The following is a 25,204-nucleotide window of genomic DNA, read 5'->3' as shown; positions in this document are numbered from 1 at the left end:
TACATTGCCTAAAAGCTGGCAGGGAGCCTAGTTTGCAAGTACTCAGTTTTTTTCTGTGATGTCCCACACTCTATGATCCCTGTTTGAGATTGCCCAGCCACCTTTACATTTCTATTCCCTTCTTTGCAAGTTAAGAGAGAACTATCTCATGCAAGTGAACCACTGCATGAGATAATATAACCTCTTTTAACCATGTACCGCTGTACCATTGTACTACGTAACGAAAGTCCATCTGCATTTCTAATCCCTGAGCTGCAGATGCTTGACTGGATGCAGATGAGTCTGAGGAATCTACCTTTAATACTTAGTTATCTATTGCAAAATACAACTAGTAATCACTGTGCTGAAAATAAGGTTAATAAACATTTAACAGTCTGTCCTTCCAAACCCATAATCTGATCTCAGCTCCTGCCAACTATCTGACAAAGCTTGTCAGACTTCCCTCGTATCTCTCCTACTAGCACATCTCTGCAAAGGCAACACTTGAAAACTCTTGATCCTTTTTGTTGGACACATCTGATCTGACTTGTTGAAGTTGTGCATCTAATCAGCTAGGTTCCCTGCTGGAGAGAAACGGGTGTACCTCTAAAGTGGCATTCACCCCAGAGAGAAGTTCCTAAAGTCAGTGGATTGAATCTTTCATTGAAAGCACTCAACTCTTTCCATTACATGCACACTGAATTTATATAGCAAGCTCACACTAGACAGTAAGAGAGAAGTTGAAAGAAACTAATAGACACAGAAAGTTCTTGAGGGACTAAAAGAATAAGCTTCCAAGTTCCTGTAGAGACAGCGTAAATGGTGTCAGTGATGGGACAGTGACCACCCCCCCCTTGCTTGTTTGAGATGCCAGTTGCCCACCCTTGCCATCAACCCCACTTCTCTCACAGATTTGATGGAGTCTAGGCGATTTCTATTGGCCATGATCTCTGCTTGGAAAGTCTGGTGCTTCTGCAGTTTGGTCTGCAGATTGCTTGGATCCTTCCAACTATCATCCTGGGCAATGCTATTCTTCTCATTGATCCAGGCAGCCACCTTTGGGGAGGAAAGAACAGAAACAGGTAAAACCTTGGGTGTTTATTCAGCTTAAACCTGCCAAGCTCTCCTCTAATATGTACAAAACATGGGAACGGGGCAAGTGAGTGGGGACACAAATGCATTGTCATTCTGAGGTTCTGCTTCCCCAAGGTCCTCCTGTCTTTCATAATGAAGTCATCCCTCTATCTCTGTTTACCAGCACTGCTACCTGAAAAGGGGGCTCTCTCCATGAGATAGTGCCTACGCAGTGAGAAAATGTGGGCACAGGTGTGCATGTACATGTGTGCATGGGGGAGAAAGGGCAATTATCTCCCTGTTTATAACTCACTGTCAGCATGCTGCAAGAAAATAACTAATTTGTATCTTCCCACGAATTTTAGAAAGGTGGCACATTCCCTTTTAATGCATTTATTTCTTCTACATTTTGCTGGCATCCAAGGCACAGTAGATCTTTCATCTGGTAACTGGAGTGAAACTGACTTGAAAGCTTTAAAATATCCCTTCATTCTTATCCTCATCTTCCCCAATATCCTCTCTTTCCAAACTCAGTTCCTTGTTTCTTCTCACAGTAAATCCCTTCAGGGATTCAGATCTCTGCAGTGCAGTATGTTTTAAGAAACCAGAATTCCATGAAACCTGTGTAATTGTACCTCAAAGGAATTCCTCAGCAACTTCTGCAGAAGCCTTGATTCCTCTAGCAGATGTCTGCGAGCAGCAGCATTCTCCAGCAGTTTCTCTTTCCTGAGATGAAGACAGATGTATGAAGTAAAAGCCACAGAGTGAATTAGATAGGATAAGGGTTTTCAGTTTTCATCTCTAAAACCCACGTGATCTAACCCTCCATTCTCTGGGAGAGCACTGTCCACAACATGCAGCCTCTCATGATCTGGACTGTCAGACAAGATGCTCAGGACACTATAGGGAGGATTACTAGTAGACAGATATGTTTAAAGTACACACAAATTCTTTATATATGATATCTGCCTCTAGGAATCACCATTATTACCTTTCAGGCTACAAGAGAACATAAACCCAGCATGTTTCTTATATGGAAAGCCTGTGACTATGATGGCATTTGTCACTGATAAACAAAAGCTACACCTTCCTTTCATCTTTTTTTCCAAATGTGGACTTGCAGCGCTTTACTCATATTAATGCAGGCATAAGATAGTTTGATCATATTAATAAATTCATATGTTCACTTTAATCGTAAGGGATTTCCAATTTCTCTTTGTAAATTTTATGTATATCTTTTCATCTACCATAGCACTGAATACAACTGCTTCCACTCTCAGCATTTGTTTAAGATGAACAACAAGCAATGTGCTAGGAGAAATAGAGTAATTGACATGAAAGGGCAAAATCTGATCAGAAAAAACGCAAATGCCCTAATAGATAATTTGAACAGAGCTTTAATATCAATGCCATTAGAGCAGTGAAAAAGCAGTTGTGTAGCAAATTACTTTCTTGATGTTATTTAATGATAATGAAGTATTTAATGGCACTGAAGGCCTCTGTCTTTTGTTTGCAGCACTGTCCCTAAGGCCAGGGCTGGATACAGGATTACGGCTCCTGCTCACTCTCCACTTAACTGTATTTTTGAAACCTAATGAAATATCAACTAGACTCAGGCCAGTTTGGCAAGACCACAGTGCAAAGTGCAAAGCTAAGTAAACACAAACCAGTTTATGGTTGTCTTAAAACGTTTAAAGCTATTAGTCACATGGGGAGAGTCTCATTGCAAAAGAGATGGGTGGCTGACATGGGAAGAGTTTGACTTCACCTCTTCAGAACAGCCTGGCATCTGCTGGTAATGTTGTCCGAGTCGTAATGCTTGTTCTGTGTTAGCTGCTGAGCAAATGAAGCCATCTCATCAATTTTCTCCATCTGAGCTTCCAGGGCTTTTTCAAACTGCGTGTGTTTCCGCTGTAGGCTCTCCACACTAGACACGGAGTCCTGGATGGAATTCAACAAAGGGAAACTGCTTTCAGTCAGAGTTTTTCCATTCACAACACGGATAATCCGGAAGCAAAACAGTGTTTAGCCTACATTTGCAAGATGTCAAGGGAAGTTATTGGTCTTTGAAATTTACTGGCATTGAATCTAAGACTTGGAGCCTAAATAATGTTCTATGCATGGTCTGAGGCCATTATTTCAGGTTCAAAACAGAACTAACTGCTGGATGCTTAGCTTCTTTGGTATACTGTTGTGCTGCATAGAACATATAACTTCTCAAGAGAGAAGGTAAATCGATCTTAAGGAAGATGTTATATGGAAGCAAATGTGGGATGCCAAACTCAGATCCGAGTTAAGTGAACAAATATGTCACAGAAAGAGATTAAAATTAGAGCCTTGTTTTCTACTCATGGAATTTGGAAGAGCTCAGATCCAGATTTGAGGACTGGAGTCTGACATTACAGTTAATCTGGAGAGAAACAGAATTTGACTTCTTGTAACGTTCGTGAACCCGAGTTTAATGACTTGGCATTCTCTTTTCAGCACTCCTCTGCACCTTTAATTTTAGAATCAGTGGTGTCAAAATGTTGCTACGGCAATAAAATCTGCTTTCCCACTATTCTAGAGGAAGCAATAAAGCTCACATCAAATGAGTCAGAAAAAAGTCTAAACTTCTGGGTGCTTGCATGAGTCATTGGAAGGGAAGGTACTCACAAAGCATTTTCTGTACATTGCCGAGCTAAATATGACTGGAAAATGGGTGTCTCCTCCTAAGTCTCATATACTTCAATGGAAGGATTGTAAATACATACCTCCAGGCTGAAAATTACAGAGATAGACACCAGCCACTACCATTATATGATTTTCATACCATTTCTACCAAGTATATCTACACAGAACTCTGAGATGTAACTGTAGTTCCTGCAGAGACAACTAATTTGGTAGCACTACCTATACCAGGTGCAAGGTAAACTAAGCAGCAGAATGTATATCCAGCTTTCTGCATAGCTTTTGCAACCCATGCATCAGTCTGTGGTTTCAGTTACAGCAGTGTTACTGGTACCTGAGGTAGGTAGTTTAAAGCTACACTGGGTATGTCAGCAGTGACAGCAGTGATGACTTGCACACTGGTGGTAAAGGTATTTGGGTCAGATATGAGCAGTTAGAGAGATAAAGTCTCATTTTCCTGCTATAATCAAAGTGGTTAGACTGTTTAATTACTCTTGTGGCTGAGAATCCTATCCTGTGTAAAGTATTAAGGGAAGAAGGGAAGAAATCTGATCCGAAAACATCAAGACAACTGAGCAGTAACTTCAGAAGGAGACAGAACACGGGACGTTTCAGAGGACATCATCATATTTCACAGCTCCGTTTCTTCCAGACTGATAGCAGAAAAAAATTGCAATTTCTCAAGAGCACCTACCCCTAAGTCCTCATTGGCTAGGAAAGCCTCTTTGCTGCTGAGCCAGCTCTCAGTCTGTTCCACATAGCCGTAGAATTTCTGTACAGGGAAAAAAAGCAGTCATAAACATGGCGTAAACCAGAGGCAAACCTGACTTTGGCAGAATATGCTGAAAAAACCAAGCTTCCAGGGATATTCAAAAAATTAACTGCATAGCACTGGGTGGCAATAAGCACTAGATACAGTTAGACCGTTTGCTAGTAGTGTAGAGAGTGTTGTGTAACGTAACTGGCCAATAAAATGGACGGCAACATGCTCTGAAATAAGTACAATGTAATACATAAAGAAGCATGAAAGCAGCCCTTACTATATGGTTTAAGTTCTCATATATACGAAGCTTTTTAGATGGGACCTAGTAGCACCATCTGTTATCTAAGGAACCTGACATTCCTCATTGTGAAGTCTCCGTTTCAGTTATTTCTAACTTTTGCCAACAAGTCATTTGAGCAGAAATTTTTTAAGTGAGATGACTGTTACAGGGAAATATTTCTGGAAAACTGCAGCCAGAACAGTTCTTTTCTTACAAAAAAAGCCAGGGGAAAATACAGTGTTCTGTCCATGCTAAATTTTTCTTCGGATCCATATTTTTAAAAAAAGACTTGCTTGTCTCCATGTTTTTTTGAGGGAGGTTATGGAATTTGGTAGAGTAGTAATGTTTCATTTTAAGTACATGCCTTTTGCCAGCTTCATGAAAGTTTGACCAAATTTTGCTGTTTTATAGGCTTTGAAAAACATATGAGCACATATTCCACAGAAATGTCTTTGATTGGTAAGGGTACAATTTCTAGAAGTCCTGCCACCACTGAATGTGCTTGGCCCTCAGCAAGCCCTCTGGAAACCAGTGAAATAGATATTAAACACTGGGTATTATTAGCACAGCTTTCATTATACCCTCTTATAAATTTGCTGTTTCTATCAGGGAAAGATGTCAGTGCCACGTGCATTCTCTGTTGAACGTCTTTCTACTCACCTGTAAATCTTGTGCCTGAAACAATTTTATATATTGCCTCTGCCATGCTTGGATCAATTCAGACCAGGCTTGCTCTAGTCTGGAGAGAGACTGGTGAATCTCAGGGGTTGCATAGTGACCAGAATTGGCAAGTTCTTGACCATAGTTACTGAGAGAGTTGAATCTTTCCACTCGTGCTTCAATCTCCTCCTAAAATACATTACTAAGGTTGATGTCAAGGTTTTACAGAATGCCAGGTATTCAGAATACAAGCCTTAAGGGGAAGAATATGGGCTGTAACTTTCCAACACTAATATTTGTATGGAAAATAATTCATCTTTGAGCTATGTTACTGAAAGAGCATAGAATTGCCTAAGAGAAAATAAACGTGGACAATAAATGACTTTACTGCTCTAGGAACAATTGCTCTCCTACAAATAAAAATTTGGATTAAATTAGAAACAGATTAGAAAATGCTTAGATACAAATGACAGTTTTGAACATCCATAACAATATCTCCCTCAGTCTTCCTCCATAAAGGTGGTTCTGATGAAAAACATTACCTAGAATTTTTCCTTTTCTGCCAGATAAGTTGGGATCAGATTACTACACTGAAAACACAGTTTTACTTTATTTTGTGGTGCTAAAATGAAATACATATATTTTTTTTCACCTGGTCTGAGGAATGAGTTATGCCTATATACTAAATCCTGAAGGTTAAAGCATTGCAAGCAGCTATGATCCCTGTAAACTGAATAAGGAATTCCTAATGTAAACAATTTGAAAAAATAAACATGCGCTGAAATAATATCATGTATTAACTCATAAACCACCTTAAAAACTATGGCATGTACTATCAAATACCTGAAATTAGAACTGCTGTTTTTAGGGCTTTTGTGGCGGGTGGTGGTGTTCAGTCATAGGTAACACAGCTGTAAGATAGCCATTCCACTTTTTTAATTAAGATTAGCACCTGGTGTTCAACTCCAGTCCCTCCTAAGGACTTTGGTGTGAGCCACTAACCTGAATAAAAAAACCCTTCCTTCTTCTCATCTTGTTATAATTTTAGTTTACTCAACCCAGTACAAAAGAATGTAATGCCTGGATTCCTCCTTTTCTGTGTGTCTATCTCCTTAAAGTCATTTGGGTTCCTTTACTAAGAGAGATTAAAGACTTAGATCTTGCTGCCATCTAAATTTGGAGTACACTACATCAGTGGTTTGGGGTATTTTTATTGTGACCCTTAAAGTCATTTGGGTTCCTTTACTAAGAGATATTAAAGACTTAGATCTTGCTCCCATCTAAATTTGGAGTACACTACATCAATGGTTTGGGGTATTTTTATTGTGACAAAGAATTACTAGCAAAAGTATTGTTAAAATGGAAGACTGAAAAAGGAGGGGACTTCAGTTCAAGAAGGACAGGGAACTGCTGGAGAGAGTCCAGCGTAGGGCTACAAAGATGATCAAGGGAGTGGAGCATCTCCCTCATGAGGAGCGGCTGAGGGAGCTGGGTCTCTTTAGTTTGCAGAAGAGGAGACTGAGGGGTGACCTCATTCATGTTTATAAATATTTAAAGGGCGAGTGTCACGAGGATGGAGCCAGGCTCTTCTCGGTGACAATGATAGGACAAGGGGTAACGGACACAAACTGGAACACAGGAGGTTCCACTTCAATTTGAGAAGAAACTTCTTCTCAGTGAGGGTGACAGAGCCCTGGCCCAGGCTGCCCAGAGAGGTTGTGGAGTCTCCTTCTCTGCAGACATTCAAAACCCGCCTGGACGCCTTCCTGTGTAACCTCATCTGGGTGTTCCTGCTCCGGCAGGGGGATTGGACTGGATGAGCTTTGGAGGTCCCTTCCAATCCCTAACGTTCTGGGATTCTGGGATTCAGGCACTACACACTATATTCAAGTCTAGAAAATGAATCAGAACCTACAAACTATGCTAATGGGACCCACAAAGCATTGGATATCAGTAATGATTCTGGGAAAATGATTTTTAGAAAAAGTAACATAACTGTAAAGGAAATGTAACACAATAGCTGAAAGATAGCTGTGACACTTGGGAAAAAGTAAAATATTAACTTTCTTCTAAAGTTAATTAACAATATCACTGTTTTTAGAAAATCCACCCAAAATATTAGTCAAATTAGCCACCGAAAGATTGTGTGGGGATTAGTACCAGGATATGAAGCATTTAAGAACTGAATGTGTAGTACCATCCAATAGTAATTTACTGCCTTGTGTGAGACAAACTGCAGTTTTCACTTTCCTCTCAGACAAATGGAGTTTGCATGACAAAACCTGACTCAAAACTAGAATTAACTGGCATTAACTTTTTGGCAACCTGAATAAGGAGATTGGTAGTGGTCATGTTTTAATATTTAATCAGCTTTTACCTATGGGGTTGGACAGCAAGACAGGGGAGAGCTGATGGGGCTTTCTGGGACCTTTTGCAGAGACAGAAGCTGCCAAACAGCCCATGGGATAAAGTTCTGTTGACACGTAAGTGACTTCTGTCCCTAGGCTGTTATTGAAAATAGTCTTTTCACCATGTTATCAACAGACATGCAACAAAATTCTGCTGTGTCTGCAGCAACTAATTCCTATGCGAAAGATTCCCAGTATGTTCAAATGGGAGCAGTGATGATACTTGCCTTTCTCTCCTGATGTTCCTCAATCATGCTTTCTGCTTCATTTGTGCTTTTAGGAAGCCCCCCTGCTTCCATTAAACCTCTGATGTTCTGTGTCCAATCTAGCATCTCCTTTATCTCCAAGTTAAACTTCTGCAACTGATAGGAGGCTGCCAGCTTCTCTCTCCTGCCACACACACAAGGTGCAGTTTAGCATTATCCAACACAGAATTATCTCATTGCCTCTCCCTCCCCGTTTGCAGAGGAAAGCATCCTAGGAGAAGCCAAATGAAGTGAAGTCAGGCCTCCTAGGATACTTTTCCTTTACAGCTCCTTACAGTCCTCACGTTAAACCAAAATCACAGAAAATGCACACTGCCTTGGAGACAACATGCTTACCTTATTTTCTATGTCAGTGCATTAGGACAAGAAAGGTAAAAAAGCCTTCATAGCTGTTGCTTCCAGCAATGATTACAGCTCAGGCCTAAGTCTTTCTGTTTTAGAAAGATTCAAGAAAATATAATCTTCCAGAACCATCCAAAAATAAGTCTTCCACAAAGGCTTCATGATAGATTTAATCTGATCATTATTGGGATAAGCCACAAACTCATTGTTTTAGTTTTCCCAAAGCCACATCAGTGGAACATTTCCTGTACCAAGTCACACTTGTTCCAATGCAGGTGTCTTAGCTGCCTCTATAAACTGCATAAACGATACTCAAAAACTTCTAAAAGGCCCCTGGCATGTAGAATTGAGATCCCAGGAAGCAGCTTTGCTCCTGCTGAGAGATATTCAGTCTTTACCTTTGTTTGGCCTGTCCCTGGAGTCGTTGCCAGTTGTTCTTCATCTCCTGTTGCTTCATAGTCAGTTTGTCATTTATAGATGGATTCCTTGTGGAAAGGCGGAAAGATTCTAATTCCAAAGGCTAGGAAGAGATTTATAGCGGGGTGAATTTATGCCAAATGCTTATATTCATTCCTGAGTTTGTCTTCTAGGACAAGTAATTTGTTTTAAGATCCCAGTTTTTAAAAGTAGTACTTAAATTACAATAACAAAATATACAAAAGGACTTCGTTATATGCACAAAAAATGCATATGCATTTGTGAGCAATCATCCACGTGAAGAAAGAGATGTGTGTGTTGCTTCATATGCACAAAGGTTAATTTACAATTAAGAAAGTAGTTTTGCAGAATAGGGACAAACCTACAGCTAAATGAAGTGCTAATTGTAACTGCTATTAGCTTAATCTAACTAAGGCAGGCAATAAAAGCCATGAAAATATCATAGAGCACACAAGTAACTGGATTTGCCTTTCAGCAGAAAGGTTCAAAACCAGTTTGTATCTATTTCAGCTAACAGCAGCATCAAAACACTGCTTTCAGTGTAGACTTCTAATTGATGCTGTTTTCTTTACCACAGCCTGATAAACAATAATGAACACTCACCAACCCAGGTTTAAAGTTGGTATCTTTCTTGTAAAACTTCATCAAATTGATGAAAATGAAGAATTTTAGTTATGCAGAAAGGAGAATGTGCCAGGCTGGTTTTAATCAGTAAGAAGAGTACAGATATTATACATTGGACATGGTATTTGTAGCAGCATCAAAAAAACCCCCAAACACCCAAACCTTGCTTATGTTTCTGTTTCCACGCAGCACTCCCCCATTCAGCCTTGCTAATTCTATCTGTGGAATGCTGACTAGCAATCACCCACATTTCATATGAGAATTAGCCAACAAAGTCACAATGTGTGAAAGTATCACATATATTGTCACTGTTTGCATATTAACGTGAAGAAAAAGTTCAGCAAAAGTTTGCAGAAATATTTTCTGTATGTAAAGGCTTAACTCTCTGGCCAACAGTTAAAACTGTGAGAGGCTGTCTTAGAATTTCTACTGCTGTGGTTCACTTGAAATATTTATTTTTATTAAAAATATGCAATTGTAGCAAAAAAAATTATAGCAAGAGCTCAGACCCGTATAAATGCTCAAGATTAGTCCTAAATGATGCAAGTTGGCCACTTCACAAAAGCCAGAGCTGATCAGGCAAGCAGTTGCAATCTAAGACTTCTGCTTTTGATGTCTATATCAGAAAACTACATGCACAGTGGGTTTTCCATTTTAGTTCTAAACAGAACTAAAGTCATGATTTTCGTTCAAGTCAGTACAGAAACTGGGAGAAAGATGGAGAGTTAAATTCGGATTCCACACTTTCCAAAAGATACAGAACAGTCTAATCTGGCTTGCAGGTGAGGGCCAGAGAATCAGCTAACACATTAAAAAGGGACTTCTCTTCTTTTTGGAGTATCAGGAAGAATAACATTTGAAATAAAGTAGGATTAAGCAGCAGTGTTTTACTGAGAAGAAATCTGTGCTGCATTCGCATTGCAGTGCAACTCATACTAATGAATCTGAAGAGAGATGCTGATATTTGCACCATGCTTCCAAGAAGGAAAAAAGGACTTTTTTTACAGTGCCCTCTGTACTTCTCCACTTCTTACCTCCATTTTGGACTTAATAACACTGATTTCTCTCTCCATTTCTTCATGCTTTCGCATCAGGTTTTCCACACTTTCCACATCTTTCCCATAATCCAGTGCTTGTATCAGTACACTCTAGAGGGGGCAATAAGGTGTGCAAATGGTGAAGACAACAAAAAGCAAAAGGATCAAATCTTAGTTCTTTCAAATAGCCTCCTCCTTCCCTTCTTTGTATTGCCATCTGAGTGTTCATTTTGTCTTTTCAGACATTAACAGAGCACATTGTCTACACTTCTTATGGAGACAGAACAAGAATTCACAGCTCTTTGAACAGTCACAACCCTACTTAAGGCGCCTCTGGGCATTCACATCTAAAACCAAGAAAGGAATGCTTCCCTGCATTTCTCAATCTTTCTTTTCCCTCTTTTTTCCATATACCAAAGCAGTCAAATATTTCCCATTAAATAGTTGCACAGAAATTTTCAAGTGTGTTTCATAAAATATGAAAGATAAAACTGACCCTCAGAATCCTACCAGAAATGAAATCCCAGACAATGAAGAAATTGTTAGAAATACAGCCTTGTAACCTTAAGTAGTACCACTGTGCACCTGCCTACTGACCTATGGTTAAATTAGTATCACTAGTTATGTGGATGAATCTCAAATTTATAATCCAGGGTATGCATTTTTACCTCCACTTTCTAAAGAATAGGATTTTTATACAACTTTTCAAAGCTGCATATTTAATATGTCTGCATTGCACAGCAGGAAGAGATGCAAGCTCGTGTTGAATGAACTAACTTTGAATTCAGAATATGGGAAGTTTCTCTACTCAGGCTAAGTAGATAATTCAGAAAAAGCTTCATGGTAGCTCAGCCAACTGTTTTTTGGTATTCAGAATCAACTTGGCCCATTGCTGTCTGAAGGAGATGTACACACATATCAGTAAAACAACAAAAAATAGACACTAGTCCCTTAGCTTCTTAGATTTGTACCCTACTTACTGCATCTTGCTGTGTTCCATTCTTGTGGAAGGATTTACCAGACCACATTAAGATGTCTACAAATGTAAAGATGCTGCAGCTTAGTTACTTGTCTAATTCTCCTTACAGTGGAAAGGAGGAGTCACTCCTGGATTATGCTTTATCTTTTCCTCAAGGAGACATCTAAAATAGGTCAGATGCACTGAGCTCCAGAAGTACCTGCTTCTTCCATTCAAGGGCAGGCTTGATGGGGCTCTGAGCAACCTGATCCAGTTAAAGATGTCCTTCCTCACTGCAGGGGGGTTGGACTAGAGGACCTTTGAAGGTCCCTTCCAACTCAACACATTCTATAATTCTGTGATTCTTTCTACTGACTGTGGAAGAAACCATGGATGACTACTTTGGAGACAGTAACTAGTCACCCAATACTAAAAGTACTATTTAATAGGTAATACAATTTGACTAGAGAACATTAATTAGAATCATAGAAACACAATTATTTAGGTTGGAAGGGACCTCTGATCATCTAGTCCAACCCCTGCTCAAAGCAGGGCCACCTTAGGCCAGACTGCTCGGGGTCTGATTTAGTTGAGATTTGAATGTTTCCAAGGACAGAGAATCCATGGTCTCTCTGGGTAACCTGTTGCAGCCTTTGATCACTCTTGTTGTGTTTTTTTTTTTTAATTTTACACCTATATGGAACATTTCTTGTTGCAACTTGCACCCATTGATTCTCACTGTTTTACTATGAATTTCCAAGAAAAGTCCAGCTTCATCTTCTCTGTAATCTCCCATTAGGTAAAGACAGCATCCCCTTTTATTGCAGAGTCTTAGCTGTAATTTATCATAATAAATTCAAATGTACCTTTTTAACTGTGAATGCCTTTGAGTTGGTAATCTGTAAAGTGTTTAATGATATTTCAGCCTTCCTACAAACTTGGTACACAGACAACAATCAAAGGTCGCTGCTCAATACTCAGTATATCTCTAGCAACCAGCATGCCTGGGTTTATCACTGTTGGCAACATAGAACATTTTCCCATTTCAATTAATCAAAATCTGAGAACTCACCTTCTCGGTAATTCTCTCGGTGATGTCATCAATTTCTCTGATTAAGGCATGAATCTCTAGGGCTCCCTCTAACTTCTTCCTGTATGCATTCAGGTTACCATGGAAACTGTTCCACCTTTTGTTGAAAAGAGAATTTTAGAGGCTTATTTCAGAAGTGAGGATTTCCCCAACTGAGTTTCATGATGCTCAGATCTAAGTAAAAAGACAGGATTTCTGAACCACCTCCGTGTATTGATCCCCAGTTCCTCACAATAGGGGATGCATCACAGAGAGAAAGCATTAGCCTGACAAGACTATCTGGTTATATTTATTCCAAGTTTTCAGCATGTTATGGGGGTTAAAAGCGAAAAAGTACTGATCCCATTTCCTTAAACTCTCCATAGCCTCACAATCCCTATCTTCATGCTTTTGGTTCTTAGCCAGTGGGCTGTGAAGTAGCAAGCAACATGCATCTCACCAGGATAACTATGTGAACAGATGGAAGTGTCTTAGCTTCTGGATCTAGTGTGCAAAATAGTGTGAAACAGCATATTTGCCTCCTATGCTAGAAATGTGACTTTGGCCCTGCTGGATTAGAAATCCTTTTTGCTAATTGCTTTGAGAGTCTTGAAAGGCCACTTTGGTGCCTGATGTTTGGTAGCCATGATGTTAAAGAAGACAATATATGTCACAATTCCTCCATTTATCCCAGCCCAAGACACCTAATCTTCCCTTCTTGTTTTTGCTTTACACAGAAGCTATAAAAGCACACTCACTTCTCGTTGAGCTGCTTCCGCCGTTCATATATTGTCTTTGTTTCTTCCTTGTTCTGTCTCTCCAGTTTCATGGCCAGGGCATTGATAGCCCTGATATGAGCATCATCCACTGTTGTCTCCTGTAAAGTGAGAAAAGAGACAAAGGTACATGTTAGAAATGCTTGTGACTGAGTTTTCCACTGAGACATGAAAAACATCAACGACAGCAACAAGCAAGAGTTTTTTACCTCACTACCAAACATTTCAGACATACGGATTTTGCTCTACTACAACTGCTGATGTTACCAGTCCCTGATGAGAAGACAGTAAAGGACATTAATGACTATAGATACAACAATGATCTAGGTCTAGACAAGGACCCTCAGAGCTTCACTTCTAAGACAGGCATTCCAACAGGGGCTCATTTGTTGGGGAAACACAGGTGAAGTTACTGGTTATACAGGTGGCCGCTGTGGAACAGCTGATGTGTGACAGATTGTTCCTCTGTCAGACAGGTAGTGACTTGTGGCTCCTATGCCTACTCACTGTTTTCAGTAGAGAGGCTTCTGTCTGGAAGTGCCCTCTGCACTGTGAGCAACAGGCTTAAAATCCATCTAGCCTTGAGAATCCCAGACAGCCCATGCCATTGCATTTTGAGGCGAACTTGCTTAAAGGAGAAAGTCTTTGAGGCAACTTGCTTCCCTTGTACATATCATAGAAAGGATAATATTTGCACATTGCATATATAATCTGGACTACAGTGGAATTATTCTTTTGGAGCATGATGGATGGCCAATGCTAAACACTTTTCCAGGATTCAAAAATATTCTCTATTTTTCTAAGACCAGTAAATCACAAGCTTAGTGAGGAGACATTAATCACTGATCTGGTAGAAGCACAGCTGCAAGATGCCAGCACACTGTTAATAGAAGTATTGACTCAATTTTAATTTTATTTATGCTACATTCATACCAATGTGCATGCTTCCATATGTGCTTTACTATTATATGGAGACAAAGTAAACAAGAGAAACCAGTAGACAGCCAGGTATTCTTCAGAAACCCTGCAGTCTCTTCTCCTGGGAAATAACAGCAGCACAGTGTGATAGAATACGAGTAGAAAATCTGGCAGCCATCAATGTAGGATGATTGCTACCTACCCTGATCTCAGATTTGTCCAGTGGGAAAGCCCAGACTGGATGGATTACACTGTGCCAGCCTGCTTCTGTTTGTAGCACACAGCAGCTATGAGAGTATCATTGTCCCAGCCTTTTTCGGTAGGAGTTATGTTCAGAGTGGTACAGGAGCAGTGGCTACAAGCTGATAGCATCTAAAGCCAAGAATTTCCTGTGGCACATAAGATCTACCTTATGCTATCTGGGACACTGGGTTGTTTGTGTCTCTTTCACCATTCTCTTTCTGGCTGGCACAACCTGTAGCAGAACCCCTGCTCCATCCCCTAGCTCACAGATCAGCTGGTGAGGACTGATGGGCCAATGAAGGTCTCTTCACTTCACTAATTCCCTGGTGCTGAAGCTTGAGTGTTTTGGCTCTCTACCCAAATGCAGTACGAATGCACTGTGACAGGAAATTCTGCTGGCCTCTGGAAAGGGGAGCTCAGGGTTTTCTCCTAGGTGTCAGGCATGTCTATACTGTTACTTTGTATAGATGAGGACTGTATCCTTTTGCTTTTGGGTAACAGAAATAGAAGATGGGGACTGCCATAACAGTAACTGGGAACAAGGTAACAGGCAAACAATGGATAAAGAATATTAGGTGAGAACATTAGTAAGCCTCACTCACAGAGCCCTAAGACACCTCTTTCCAGACCTTCCTCACAGCTTTCACGCTAGTGAATCAGCACAGTAATCCTTCCTGTGTCACAGTCAGACATGTTAGTCCACATCCCTAGCAGTTCACACAGCGAGAACACAAGGCTGCTACAAATGCATCCCCTCGATGTATGGCCTCACAGCTATCACCATGGGAGCTGAAGCACATCACAAGGAGACCCTTGTTGCGGAAGGGTGTGTTGCCCTGCATTGCCAAGGTTTGGTGCCCAGGTTAGCCCATCTCACTGGGGGCAAGAGAGGCAGCTGGCATGACTCAGCACCACAAAAGAGGGTCAGAGATCTCAGCACAGAAGGGTGAACTGTGCAGCTGTCTTGTCACATGGCTTCTATCCAAAGTGTAAACCATCGCTCGATGTTACTAAATGTCAGATTATTAACGTAATGATTCATGACCTACCACATGTGCTGTATAAACAAAGTCCCCCAAATATACGTGCTTCATTTGGATGAAGGAATGTGAGAAACTTGACTGTTCCTCAGGAGGAGAGGAAGGGAGAAGTAAAAGGAGGGAAACAGAGCAAGTGGTCCAAAATGTATTTTTTTTTACAGGCTTGTTCAAGGAAGACCTACATCAACTTTCAAAATCAGACATGGCTGAAACAACCATTTTTAATCGACTCTTGTGGGGGAATCACTGTGACTTGTGGGCTGCATGAACCAAACTGGAAATCTGCTCAAGTTCAAGCTCACACAGCCAGCTTTTCAGTCATGTAATGAAATCCAAAATTTTAGGTAGTGTCATGAGTGCCTGACAGCTCTGTTTAGACATCATCACAGTAGAAGGCACAATTGAAGGGAAACTCTATCTTTTTTATACAGTGGTAATGCTTCATACTCCCCTGATCTTTCACCTCCTCAGGGTACTGGAATTCTATTTGCTACCTGGATACACTGCTGGGCTGAAAAGTTAACTGCTGGTTCCAGCCACACAAGGAATGTGCATGGAAAACACCTCTTACCCCTGATGTTGCTCCACGGAACTCATTCAGCTTTTTCATGAGCTGCAGGCAGTGTTCATAGTCATTTCCCACATCACCTACATTAATCATGACTTCCTGGGGAAATAAGCAGCAGACAGGCAAACATTTATTTGTATGTAACATTTAACATCTAGTTAAAGATATCCCTGCTTACTGCAGGGGGAATGGACTAGATTACCTGTAAAGGTCCCTTCCAACCCAATGCATTCTGTGATTCTATGATTTAGGCTAAGAGTAGAAGAAAACAGCATGTCCCAATGCTTATGCTGATGCAGTAAGTTCTGTGATGTCTCTGTAAATCGCTGACCTACATCTTCTGAATAGTCTCTTCTGATCTTTAGATAATTATGAGACTTAGTTCCAACTCTCTCTCCAATCTATTACTGATTATGGAAGCAACCTCTGAATGAAAACTTAGTATCTAAAATGATCCTTCCTTCACTCTTACAAAGAGAAACTTTCAGATTTGAGACACAATGAGAATGAGTGCCAGGTGCCAAATGATTCAATTCTCTTCCATTCCAGTCTGCTTTCATTTCTCTACCTCAATAGAGACACACGAGATGACCATCAATAATCACAGTCTCTTTATGAGCACATTTTACACAAGAACATGTGCTAATACTGTCCAACTGCATCTAGCATGGAAACACTTCAGAAAATTTTTAGAATTTGTCAAATCATTCCTTCCATATTGTTTGTAAAATATGTCATAAATCTTCCAGGCAAAAGCCACTAAGAAAATATCCTGGAAGATGACAAATTTATCAAAGTTCACTGCTAAATAGCAAGCCTCTAGTGTGCTGCTTGGGTTAAACACTTGAACCTCTTTACCTTCTCCCTGATCCAGGCCTCCACTTGGTCCACCTTCTGGAGAAATTCCAGGAAGTCTCGGCTGTCCTCCAGCATCTTTCCACGGGCAGCAACAGCTCTCTTCAACTTCTCCCAACGCTCCTGAAGCATGCGGACTTGGCGACGGATTTCTCCTGATTTTGGGTGACCTTTAGATACCAAGGCTTCTGCTTTCTTCACATTCAGAAGGAGAAATTAGAAATTAATATTGCCACTAATTTTAATGTGATTACTATGTTACATGACCTTGCCAGAAGGACTCACTTTCCTAACCTGGACTATGCAATAAATTACTAATATAAATTCTTACCGCTAAAATGATACCGCTCAGCTGGAAAGTTTTTACGTCTGGAGAGAATCAAGAACACTAGGATTTGAATATTTCCCTTCTAAGCATGACATTCATGGAGTGGAAGCACCAAGAAAGTTCTTACAGATGACTGCACCCTTCAACTATGTGATTCATCCAATTTCAACAGGAATGTTCACAAATTAGGCATGAAATCCTATTTACCTTTTCTTAGAGTAATCACCCCAGGCAAGGAAGAAGTCACTGGTATCTTCCTATTCAGGTAATAAAGAAAGATGGAAGTTCCCTGGATGGCACACTTAACAATTCTCTCCGGTGTAAATTAACAGTGTTACGTTTCCATGGCATAGCAACAGGGTTCTTGTCACACAAGTAGAGTAATTAACATAGACATGGTGAGCAAGCTAACATCTGTCCTTCTTTGGATAACCAGCAATAATCTGTGAAAACACTAGCAGAGTGAGTTACCTTATTAACAGCCGTGATGATTTCTTCATTTGCTAGAATCTCTGCCTCAAAGACCTGATGTTTCTGCAGCAGCTTCATTTTGTCCTGCAGATTGCTGGGGTCTTGTATGGAAGGATCCTCTAGCTTCTGCATGCGCTCACTGATCCAGTCTTCTGCCTGCGGTAGTGTGAAGCATCAGAGTTAGCATGAGATGCCGTCCTGGGGCCTCCTCCCAAGACATGTCATTGTTGCTAAGTTACAGCACTCTTTTGAAGGCCTTCAGTGAACACCCACTAGTAATATTTGGCACCCTTGTCATAATGCTTTCCACTTTGTATTCACCTTGATTTGAAATATCTTTTCTTTCCCACCAAAGGAAACATAAAGTAGTAGCTGGCAGTTTTCCTTTTATTAGTTTTATTTTAGCAGAGGTCCTGATGTGTAAAGCAGCTGTAATGGGCACAATGTCACAACGATGGCATTGGAATTGGAGCACCTACCCCTTTGCATGAGTGTGGCAGAACAGAAGTCACCATACCAGAGTAGATTATCAGTCCACCTAATCTCTGGCAAGGGAGAGCACTTCATCCAACAGAGGTAGATAGCCCTTCTGTCTTTCATCCCTTTCCCAGTCTTAACCCCTCTTACCTCTTCCAAATTCTGGTAGAAAAGTGCCAGGAGAAGGGCAGTCTGCAGCTTCTCTCTCCTGCTCTGAGATAGATCCTTGATCTGCTGCTTCCTCTCCCGAATGGCATTGAGTTTGTGCTGGATCTTTAGACCTTCCATTCCATCAACCTTTTCTAGCCTGCTTGCCTGTTCTTGAAGAGATATCATCTGAGGAGGCAACAAATCTGAAATTATTTTTATGCTTCCAAGTGGTGTGAAAGAAACAAAACCCAGGCTCCTTTCTATACCTAATAGAGTCCCTTTCTTTTTCTGGAATGAACCAAGAATAGCAGGGACAAGTTAAGCAGCATTCCCCTCAAACTCACTCTATACTACACTATACCTATGATGTCCTTGTTATTGGCCTCTGTAGTGCACCTTGGCTACTTAAATGAATTAAACCTGTAGTCTTGGGAGTCCCTGTGCCACTGACCATCCAGTGCAAGGAATCATGGAGCAAGTGCTCAGGTTTTATTGCTTTGTGGAAATCAGATGTTGGAAGATAACTCTAAACATAAGCAATCAGTCTGGCAGGAAGCTGACATGAGTTCTGGGAGCTCATTACTTCTGTGGATCCCAGGCATGCCCAGGTTTGAGTTTAGCCCTAGCCTGGGTGAATTACAGCAGTGGCCACCAACCAGGCAGATTCCTTTACATGCAACTGAGCAATTCAGCATCTGTTCTAAAGGTGTAAAGAGTCTAGTCAATTTGGTACAGACGTATACCAAATGTACATTTAAATAATCAGACAAGTAATTCCCTCTGACCTGCTGAGTTTTACTTGCTTTAAAAAGCTACTGATTTTTTAATGAAAAAAGCAGAAGTTTCTGATATCCATAACACACAATACGGCCTGCTTTCAGTAGTTCTTCTGGTAAGTCCCACTATTCAACTTACTAAGGGGCTTTCCTCTCTACTGCAAGACAATATAGGCAGAACTTGGGCATGGAGTGTTTCCTTGTTCTCCACTTGCTCTCCACTGCTCTGCCTCTTATTTCACTAAGCTTCTACATTTTTTCTTTAGTTCAAGCATATCAGCATGTCAGCAATTTAATGTGTTGCTGTATAAAAAAAATAAAATTAAAAATTCATTCTAGCTCATGGGTTGGTAGAATATTTGTTGATTTTTGTACCTTCTCATCCTGCGATGCCAGCAGCTTCTCAAAAGCCTCATGTTTCTTTATCAGTTGCTCTACTTCATCCACAGAGCTTCCGAGGTCACTGCTTTTCAAATAAATCTATAAAAAATAGTTTAGTGTTTTTCTCATTGGATTACTTATCACATAAACTGAATTCATAAATGTGAGAAGAGGTTGAGAGTACACTTCAGAGGAAAAAAAAAGGAACAGTAGACAACTGAAAATGGAAACTAAATAGTAGAGCTCCATGGACTTGAGCAAGAAAGAGAAGCATTAACAGGTCAAGCTAAGGAAAGTGACTGATCACTGCTTATCATAATTACTAAGACACAAGGCAGGCACTGAATTCCAGAGATCTAAGCCACCTTTGTAATCTAAAATAGGATCAGCACTGTCATGACTGACAGACGTCTGTATGATTCCTTCTTAGACTTCCAGCGACTTAGCAGCCTCCCTGGAAAATTTATTCCAGTGCTTCATTACCTTTACCATTAGCAAGATTTTCCAAATATCTAGCCTGAAAATGCATTGCTAACACTTCAGCTCATTACATACTGCCCACTTCATCACATAAAGGAGACAATTCCTTTTACATTTACTTCAGCCTTGTACATACTGGGGTTCCTATCTTCTCTAGGCTAAACCTACCCTTATCTGATTAGCCATTCCAGAAAGGTTGTGTCTTCTTGACTCTTATTATTCTTATTGCTCTCTTCTGGGTTTTCTCCATTTCTACTTATTTTGAAATGGGGTTCCCAATACTCGATGCAATTAAGTGGCAATAAGCAATGAGGCTGCCAGAGTGGAGGTCATGAAGACAGCAGAGAGCTTGTGCGTGCTTTTCAAGATGTAATCCTCTGCATCCTTATCTTTTACACAATACTGTGAACTCAGATTCACTTTGCAATCTGCTATAAGCTTCCAGGATCTTTTCAGAAGAACTGCTATGAGACCATCCTTGTCCCCATCCTGTATTTATGTGGTTGATTATTCCTGAAATTTGTCATAGCTTGCGCATGTACCAAGTGCATTACATCTGATATTTTTATTAGTACTTCTTTCCAAACTCCCTGCATTTATTTTATTTACTGTTTATCCTGTCAGTGTCTGATGCAGAAAAACCTTAATCTAAAATAACAAATGCAGTTGTAAGGATACTGACCCCTGCACTACTAGTTTTATCACTGTGAGAATGTTTTCTAACTAGTCCACATACATCTCTAAGACACCATGGTGTTTCTTGACTCTTTTCTGGTGTTAAGAAAATTGACTGCCCAATTACTTTTCCCATGCGTTGTTACATTCAGTTTTGTCAAATGCAAAAGAATAAACAACGTAGCTATCTATTATCAAGAAATAAAATAGTGCTTTTCTGAAGGGCAGTAGGAATTTATTCTTTTCCCAGTGGATTTAGTTGCCCATAGTTTCTTCCCTTATTCAATAACAAGACAGCAGCAGGACAAAAACCCCAATCAGAAGCTCTGATGGGCCATCAGCATAAAGTACCTGTAGACAAGGTTCACAACGGAGTGAATATGACTGGGCAGAATTTTGGTGTTCAGGCTGCTATGAGAGACTGCATTTGTTGGTTGGGACATAGCACTGTGTAATCCATTCTGTCAGCTCATGGAATTGTATTTGGCTAAGGATGAGAAATTCCAACCAGTAATTCTACCTGGGTAAAGTGCAATTAGCAGAGATGGAAGAAGAATTTGAGACCAGTGATACAGTGTGAAAGAATTAAGAAGCAGGAAAGAAACGGAATACAATCAGTGAAACAACACAGCTGCTAAGAGTTTCAGAAGAGAGCTGGTAAAGAACATAGGCAAATCTGTGCCCTAAAACCACAGACATACACACGAAAAATAACATCTAGAGAGATCTCTCTAGCTTTGCAAATCATTACAGTTCTGTAGCAATCTGATGAGGTATTTTTTATAGCAGAGAAAAGATATTTTTCAGCAGCTACTTTAGAAAACCAATAATCATAGAATGGTTTGGGTTGGAAGGGACCTTAAAGCTCATCCAGTCCAACCCCCCTGCCATGGCAGGGACACCTCCCACCAGCCCAGGTTGCCCAAAGCCCTGTCCAGCCTGGCCTTGAACATTTTCAAGGAGGGGACATCCTCAACTTCCCTGGGCAACCTGTGCCAGTGTCTCACCATCCTCACAGTAAAGAAGTTCTTCCCTATATCCAGTCTAAATCTACCCTCTTTCAGTTTAAAACCATTCCCCCTCGTTCTGTCACTACCTGCCCTTGTAAAAAGTCCCTCCCCAGCTTTCCTGTAGGACCCCTTCAGGAACTGGAAGACTGCAATAAGGTCTCCCTGTCCCTGCAGCCTTCTCTTCTCCAGGCTGAACAGCCCCAGCTCTCTCAGCCTGTCCCCATAGGGAAGGTGCTCCAACCCTCTGATCGATCACCTCTGTGGCCTCCTCTGGATGATGTTCATTGTCTGAACAGAAGTATTGGATGCCTGTTTAACCCCACAGGACATCTTCTGAAGGAAAGGTTTTCTAGGCAGGCTCTCTGGTGGCCCTGACCATCCCCTGGATGTCGCCCCTGCTCCTACCTAGGGGCCCCTCTGAGGCTCAGTCCTGGCTCCAGCCCTGCCTGAGCTGTGTTGAGGGGAGGCCTGAGCCATGTCCTGGTCCTCCTGGACAGACCCCAGATTTCAGTCATTACCTCACTTTGTCACCTTGATTTCCAGCTGGTCAATGGACCTTGTTATTGCTGCTGCCATTCAACCCTCCTTGGCAGCTGTGGCTAGGAGGACTAACAGCCAGACTTGGTCTGACTTTCTGGTTCATTTTGTGGCAGTTAATGAGAGGAATACTTTGCATATATGGAAAAATGCACAGCAGAATATTATGGCCAGACCAGATGTTCAGACTGCTCTATACTAATCCATGCAGAGTATCAGAAGACAGGTGAATAAATCCCAACACAGTAATCACTGTCAAGAAGAGGGGAAGGCCACTGTACAACAGGCCTAAGTTTTAAGTAAGTCTGGCTCATAAATCACCAGGATTACTAAAGAAATATAATAAAATTATGTCTCTGTTATGCTTCTGTATGCTAAATACAACGCCCACCAGAAGGCAGATATTCTGTCACGCAAACTTTAATCCTTTGATCTATCCTACACGTCAAGTGTATGAAATTTTGACAGACTCTGTTAGAGTGTTTTTGGATTTGGTTTGCTGTCGTGGAGGAAGATCTCCACACATGTGGGATCCAGGTCTGTCTACTGCAACGCTTTGTTAAACCACTTATAATGACCATTCATATTTACACTGCTGTTACTAACACTGAAATAAAAAGTTATTGGCTGAATTGAACTCACTTCTGTTCGGGGTACACAAACATACAGTCACATGATGCATCTCTATTTTGGTATTTTAAATATTGCTTTAAAAGCATTGTAGCTTCTCTGTCATATGTTGTGGATTATCTACCATTGTTGGTCAAAAAAGATTTACCTGAGGAAACACAGAATTCCCATAATTTTCCACATATCACTCCATGACCTTTATTTATTTAACTGCTAGCAGTGAAATTGCAAACTGTGTGATACCTGAAGAAATGGTCAGCCACTAGTTTTCCTGTTCATTTATCTGTGGTAGAATTAAAAGGCAAGGGACATATACTGGTAAAGATGCTTACTTTTTTTTAGAAAAAGAGAAGACAGACATTTGAGAGCAGGGGTGTGGGATGGTGAGTCATAAACAGCTGCCACTGGAGTGCTCAGTGCCTTTTTCCCATTGAAAATCACTACACACAGATGACACTGGGCATTCAAAGGCCCATTCCTTCAGCTGTAACAGCAGTGGGAAAAAGTCCTCCTGACTTCTGAAAGCTTTGGACCAAGTCCTCCAAGCAGGAGCCCATGCAAATACTCTTGGAAAGCCAGATTTTAATACTGAGAAAGAAAACCGGTGCAAAAGAAAACTGTCTGTGCACATTACAGGAGAGGCAATGGCAATGAGCTTAGAAGAAAGAAGCCTCAGTCGCACTAACAGTGCTACCTGGAGAGCTGCTGAGGTAAAAACTTTCCATTCGTCTTTTAAACAGAAATCTTATGACAGCAGTTGCTACAACCAGAACCGCAACTTTTTTTTTATTTAAGCATTTGTTATACCAATCTGAAAGCAGAATGGAAACTGGCTCCCACACCGTGATGCTGGCCTGTGGCCAATTACATCACTTTTTGGCATATTTTTAAACAGGTCCCCAAACTCCTAGTTTGAACGAGACACATTGATTTCAAATACAAAACAATGCATAGCTCTCCTCAGGTAACCTACCAGGGTCTCCCACAGCACACAGCAGGTATAAACTTTCTTTGAAGTTTGTTTCTGTTATGAATCATGACCCATCATCAGGAATTTAATGCTCAGCCACAAAAAGCACCGAAGACGTGACCACTCGCTATATAATGGACTCGTTTTTAAGTGAAGGCTTGAAAAGATGCTTAAAACCACAAAATGGACTTGGCAGTTTTTGAGATTTGAAATGGAGCATGTAACAGTACCCAAGTTATTAACAATGCAAAGCACAGGAATGGAGGTTTTAACCCTTCTTAACTGATGTTTTTCACCATTTCTGAACTAATTGTATAGATAGAGCCACACTGTCGTAAGACTTCTTACATACAAGTTAATGCAAAATGAAATGTAAAGTCCAATTGAAAAGCAAAGTTCATTTTAAAGAAAATAGTACTATATACACACTTATGTGACAGCACAGGCCAGCTCTAGGCTTTGGAGAAATACTGAACGAAACATTTTAGTCATTAGGATAACGATGTTCTCTGGATGCCACAGCTTCACATTTATACACACTGTAAGCTTACACCGCCCCACAGGAAATTTGTCTTCCAAGAAGTATAATTTGAATTTCTCTAGAAGAAAAACTATTTTAAGTATTTGTGCAAATCCACTCCATTCCCCTGCTTCTGCTCTTTAGAGTACAACAAGCGCCACAGATTTTGTGTCCCTCCCTGCCTGCCCTGGGCTTGCTGCTGAGATGGCTGGAACTCCACTGAAAAATCTTTCAGCTGTAAGCATCTACTAAAAGCCAGAATTACTCCCAGTTTTAAATGCCTTCACTTAATGCATGCAAGCAAGTCCAAACTCTCTGCCCAGATAGATACAACAGGATTTGATTTTACTTACTTCTGATGAAAGTAAATACAAAAAGAATTAATGAAAAGGAATTTGTTTCAGCAAAGTAAATGTGCTTAATACTATGACTATATATGGTTCACAAATACGTTATTATGATTCATTTCAGTAAAAGTTTTAACAAGTTATCATAATATAACCATAAGTGGAATAAAACACACTGAACTAGTTTATAAAAAAAATACATACACCTTTTCTACCATACCGACATCACTGTGTTATTAGCCTCTGATCTAACAATCTAGATGCGAAATTCTAATGTTAAGTGTATTTAAAATTTCCTACCCCCCCTCCCACTGCACGTTGTCTCATCGGCTTGAGAATATAATTATCTGATGTTGGAAAAGTATTTGGGAAAAACACAGAGAGAGGTCAGTGTTTGTTTTCCCGTAACTGCTAAGGTCCCTTCCTCCCACTATCTCCTCCTTCAAAGTCCACAAGCTCAGTCCCTATCCTGTAAGCAGTAGTT

At 40.6% G+C, this 25,204-nt stretch overlaps 1 protein-coding gene across 1 annotated transcript in view; it reads right to left on the bottom strand.

Moving 5' to 3' along the window:
- Positions 1-25,204, bottom strand: part of SPTBN5 (spectrin, beta, non-erythrocytic 5) — a gene marked incomplete at its 5' end in the record, with an annotated part of 88,946 nt that overhangs the window by 19,345 nt on the left and 44,397 nt on the right. Inside the window, 15 exon segments of the mRNA XM_010189148.1 lie at positions 889-1,035; positions 1,689-1,779; positions 2,822-2,994; positions 4,418-4,495; positions 5,427-5,615; positions 8,062-8,224; positions 8,841-8,962; positions 10,539-10,652; positions 12,572-12,686; positions 13,327-13,445; positions 16,117-16,212; positions 16,972-17,163; positions 17,768-17,923; positions 18,395-18,580; positions 19,546-19,650. Of these exon segments, the coding sequence (XP_010187450.1) occupies positions 889-1,035; positions 1,689-1,779; positions 2,822-2,994; positions 4,418-4,495; positions 5,427-5,615; positions 8,062-8,224; positions 8,841-8,962; positions 10,539-10,652; positions 12,572-12,686; positions 13,327-13,445; positions 16,117-16,212; positions 16,972-17,163; positions 17,768-17,923; positions 18,395-18,580; positions 19,546-19,650 (2,046 nt within the window).

Source organism: Mesitornis unicolor, unplaced genomic scaffold, assembly GCF_000695765.1.
Source record: "Mesitornis unicolor isolate BGI_N332 unplaced genomic scaffold, ASM69576v1 scaffold5267, whole genome shotgun sequence".
NCBI lineage: Eukaryota > Metazoa > Chordata > Aves > Mesitornithiformes > Mesitornithidae > Mesitornis > Mesitornis unicolor.
This window is presented reverse-complemented; position numbering and strand designations above follow the sequence as displayed.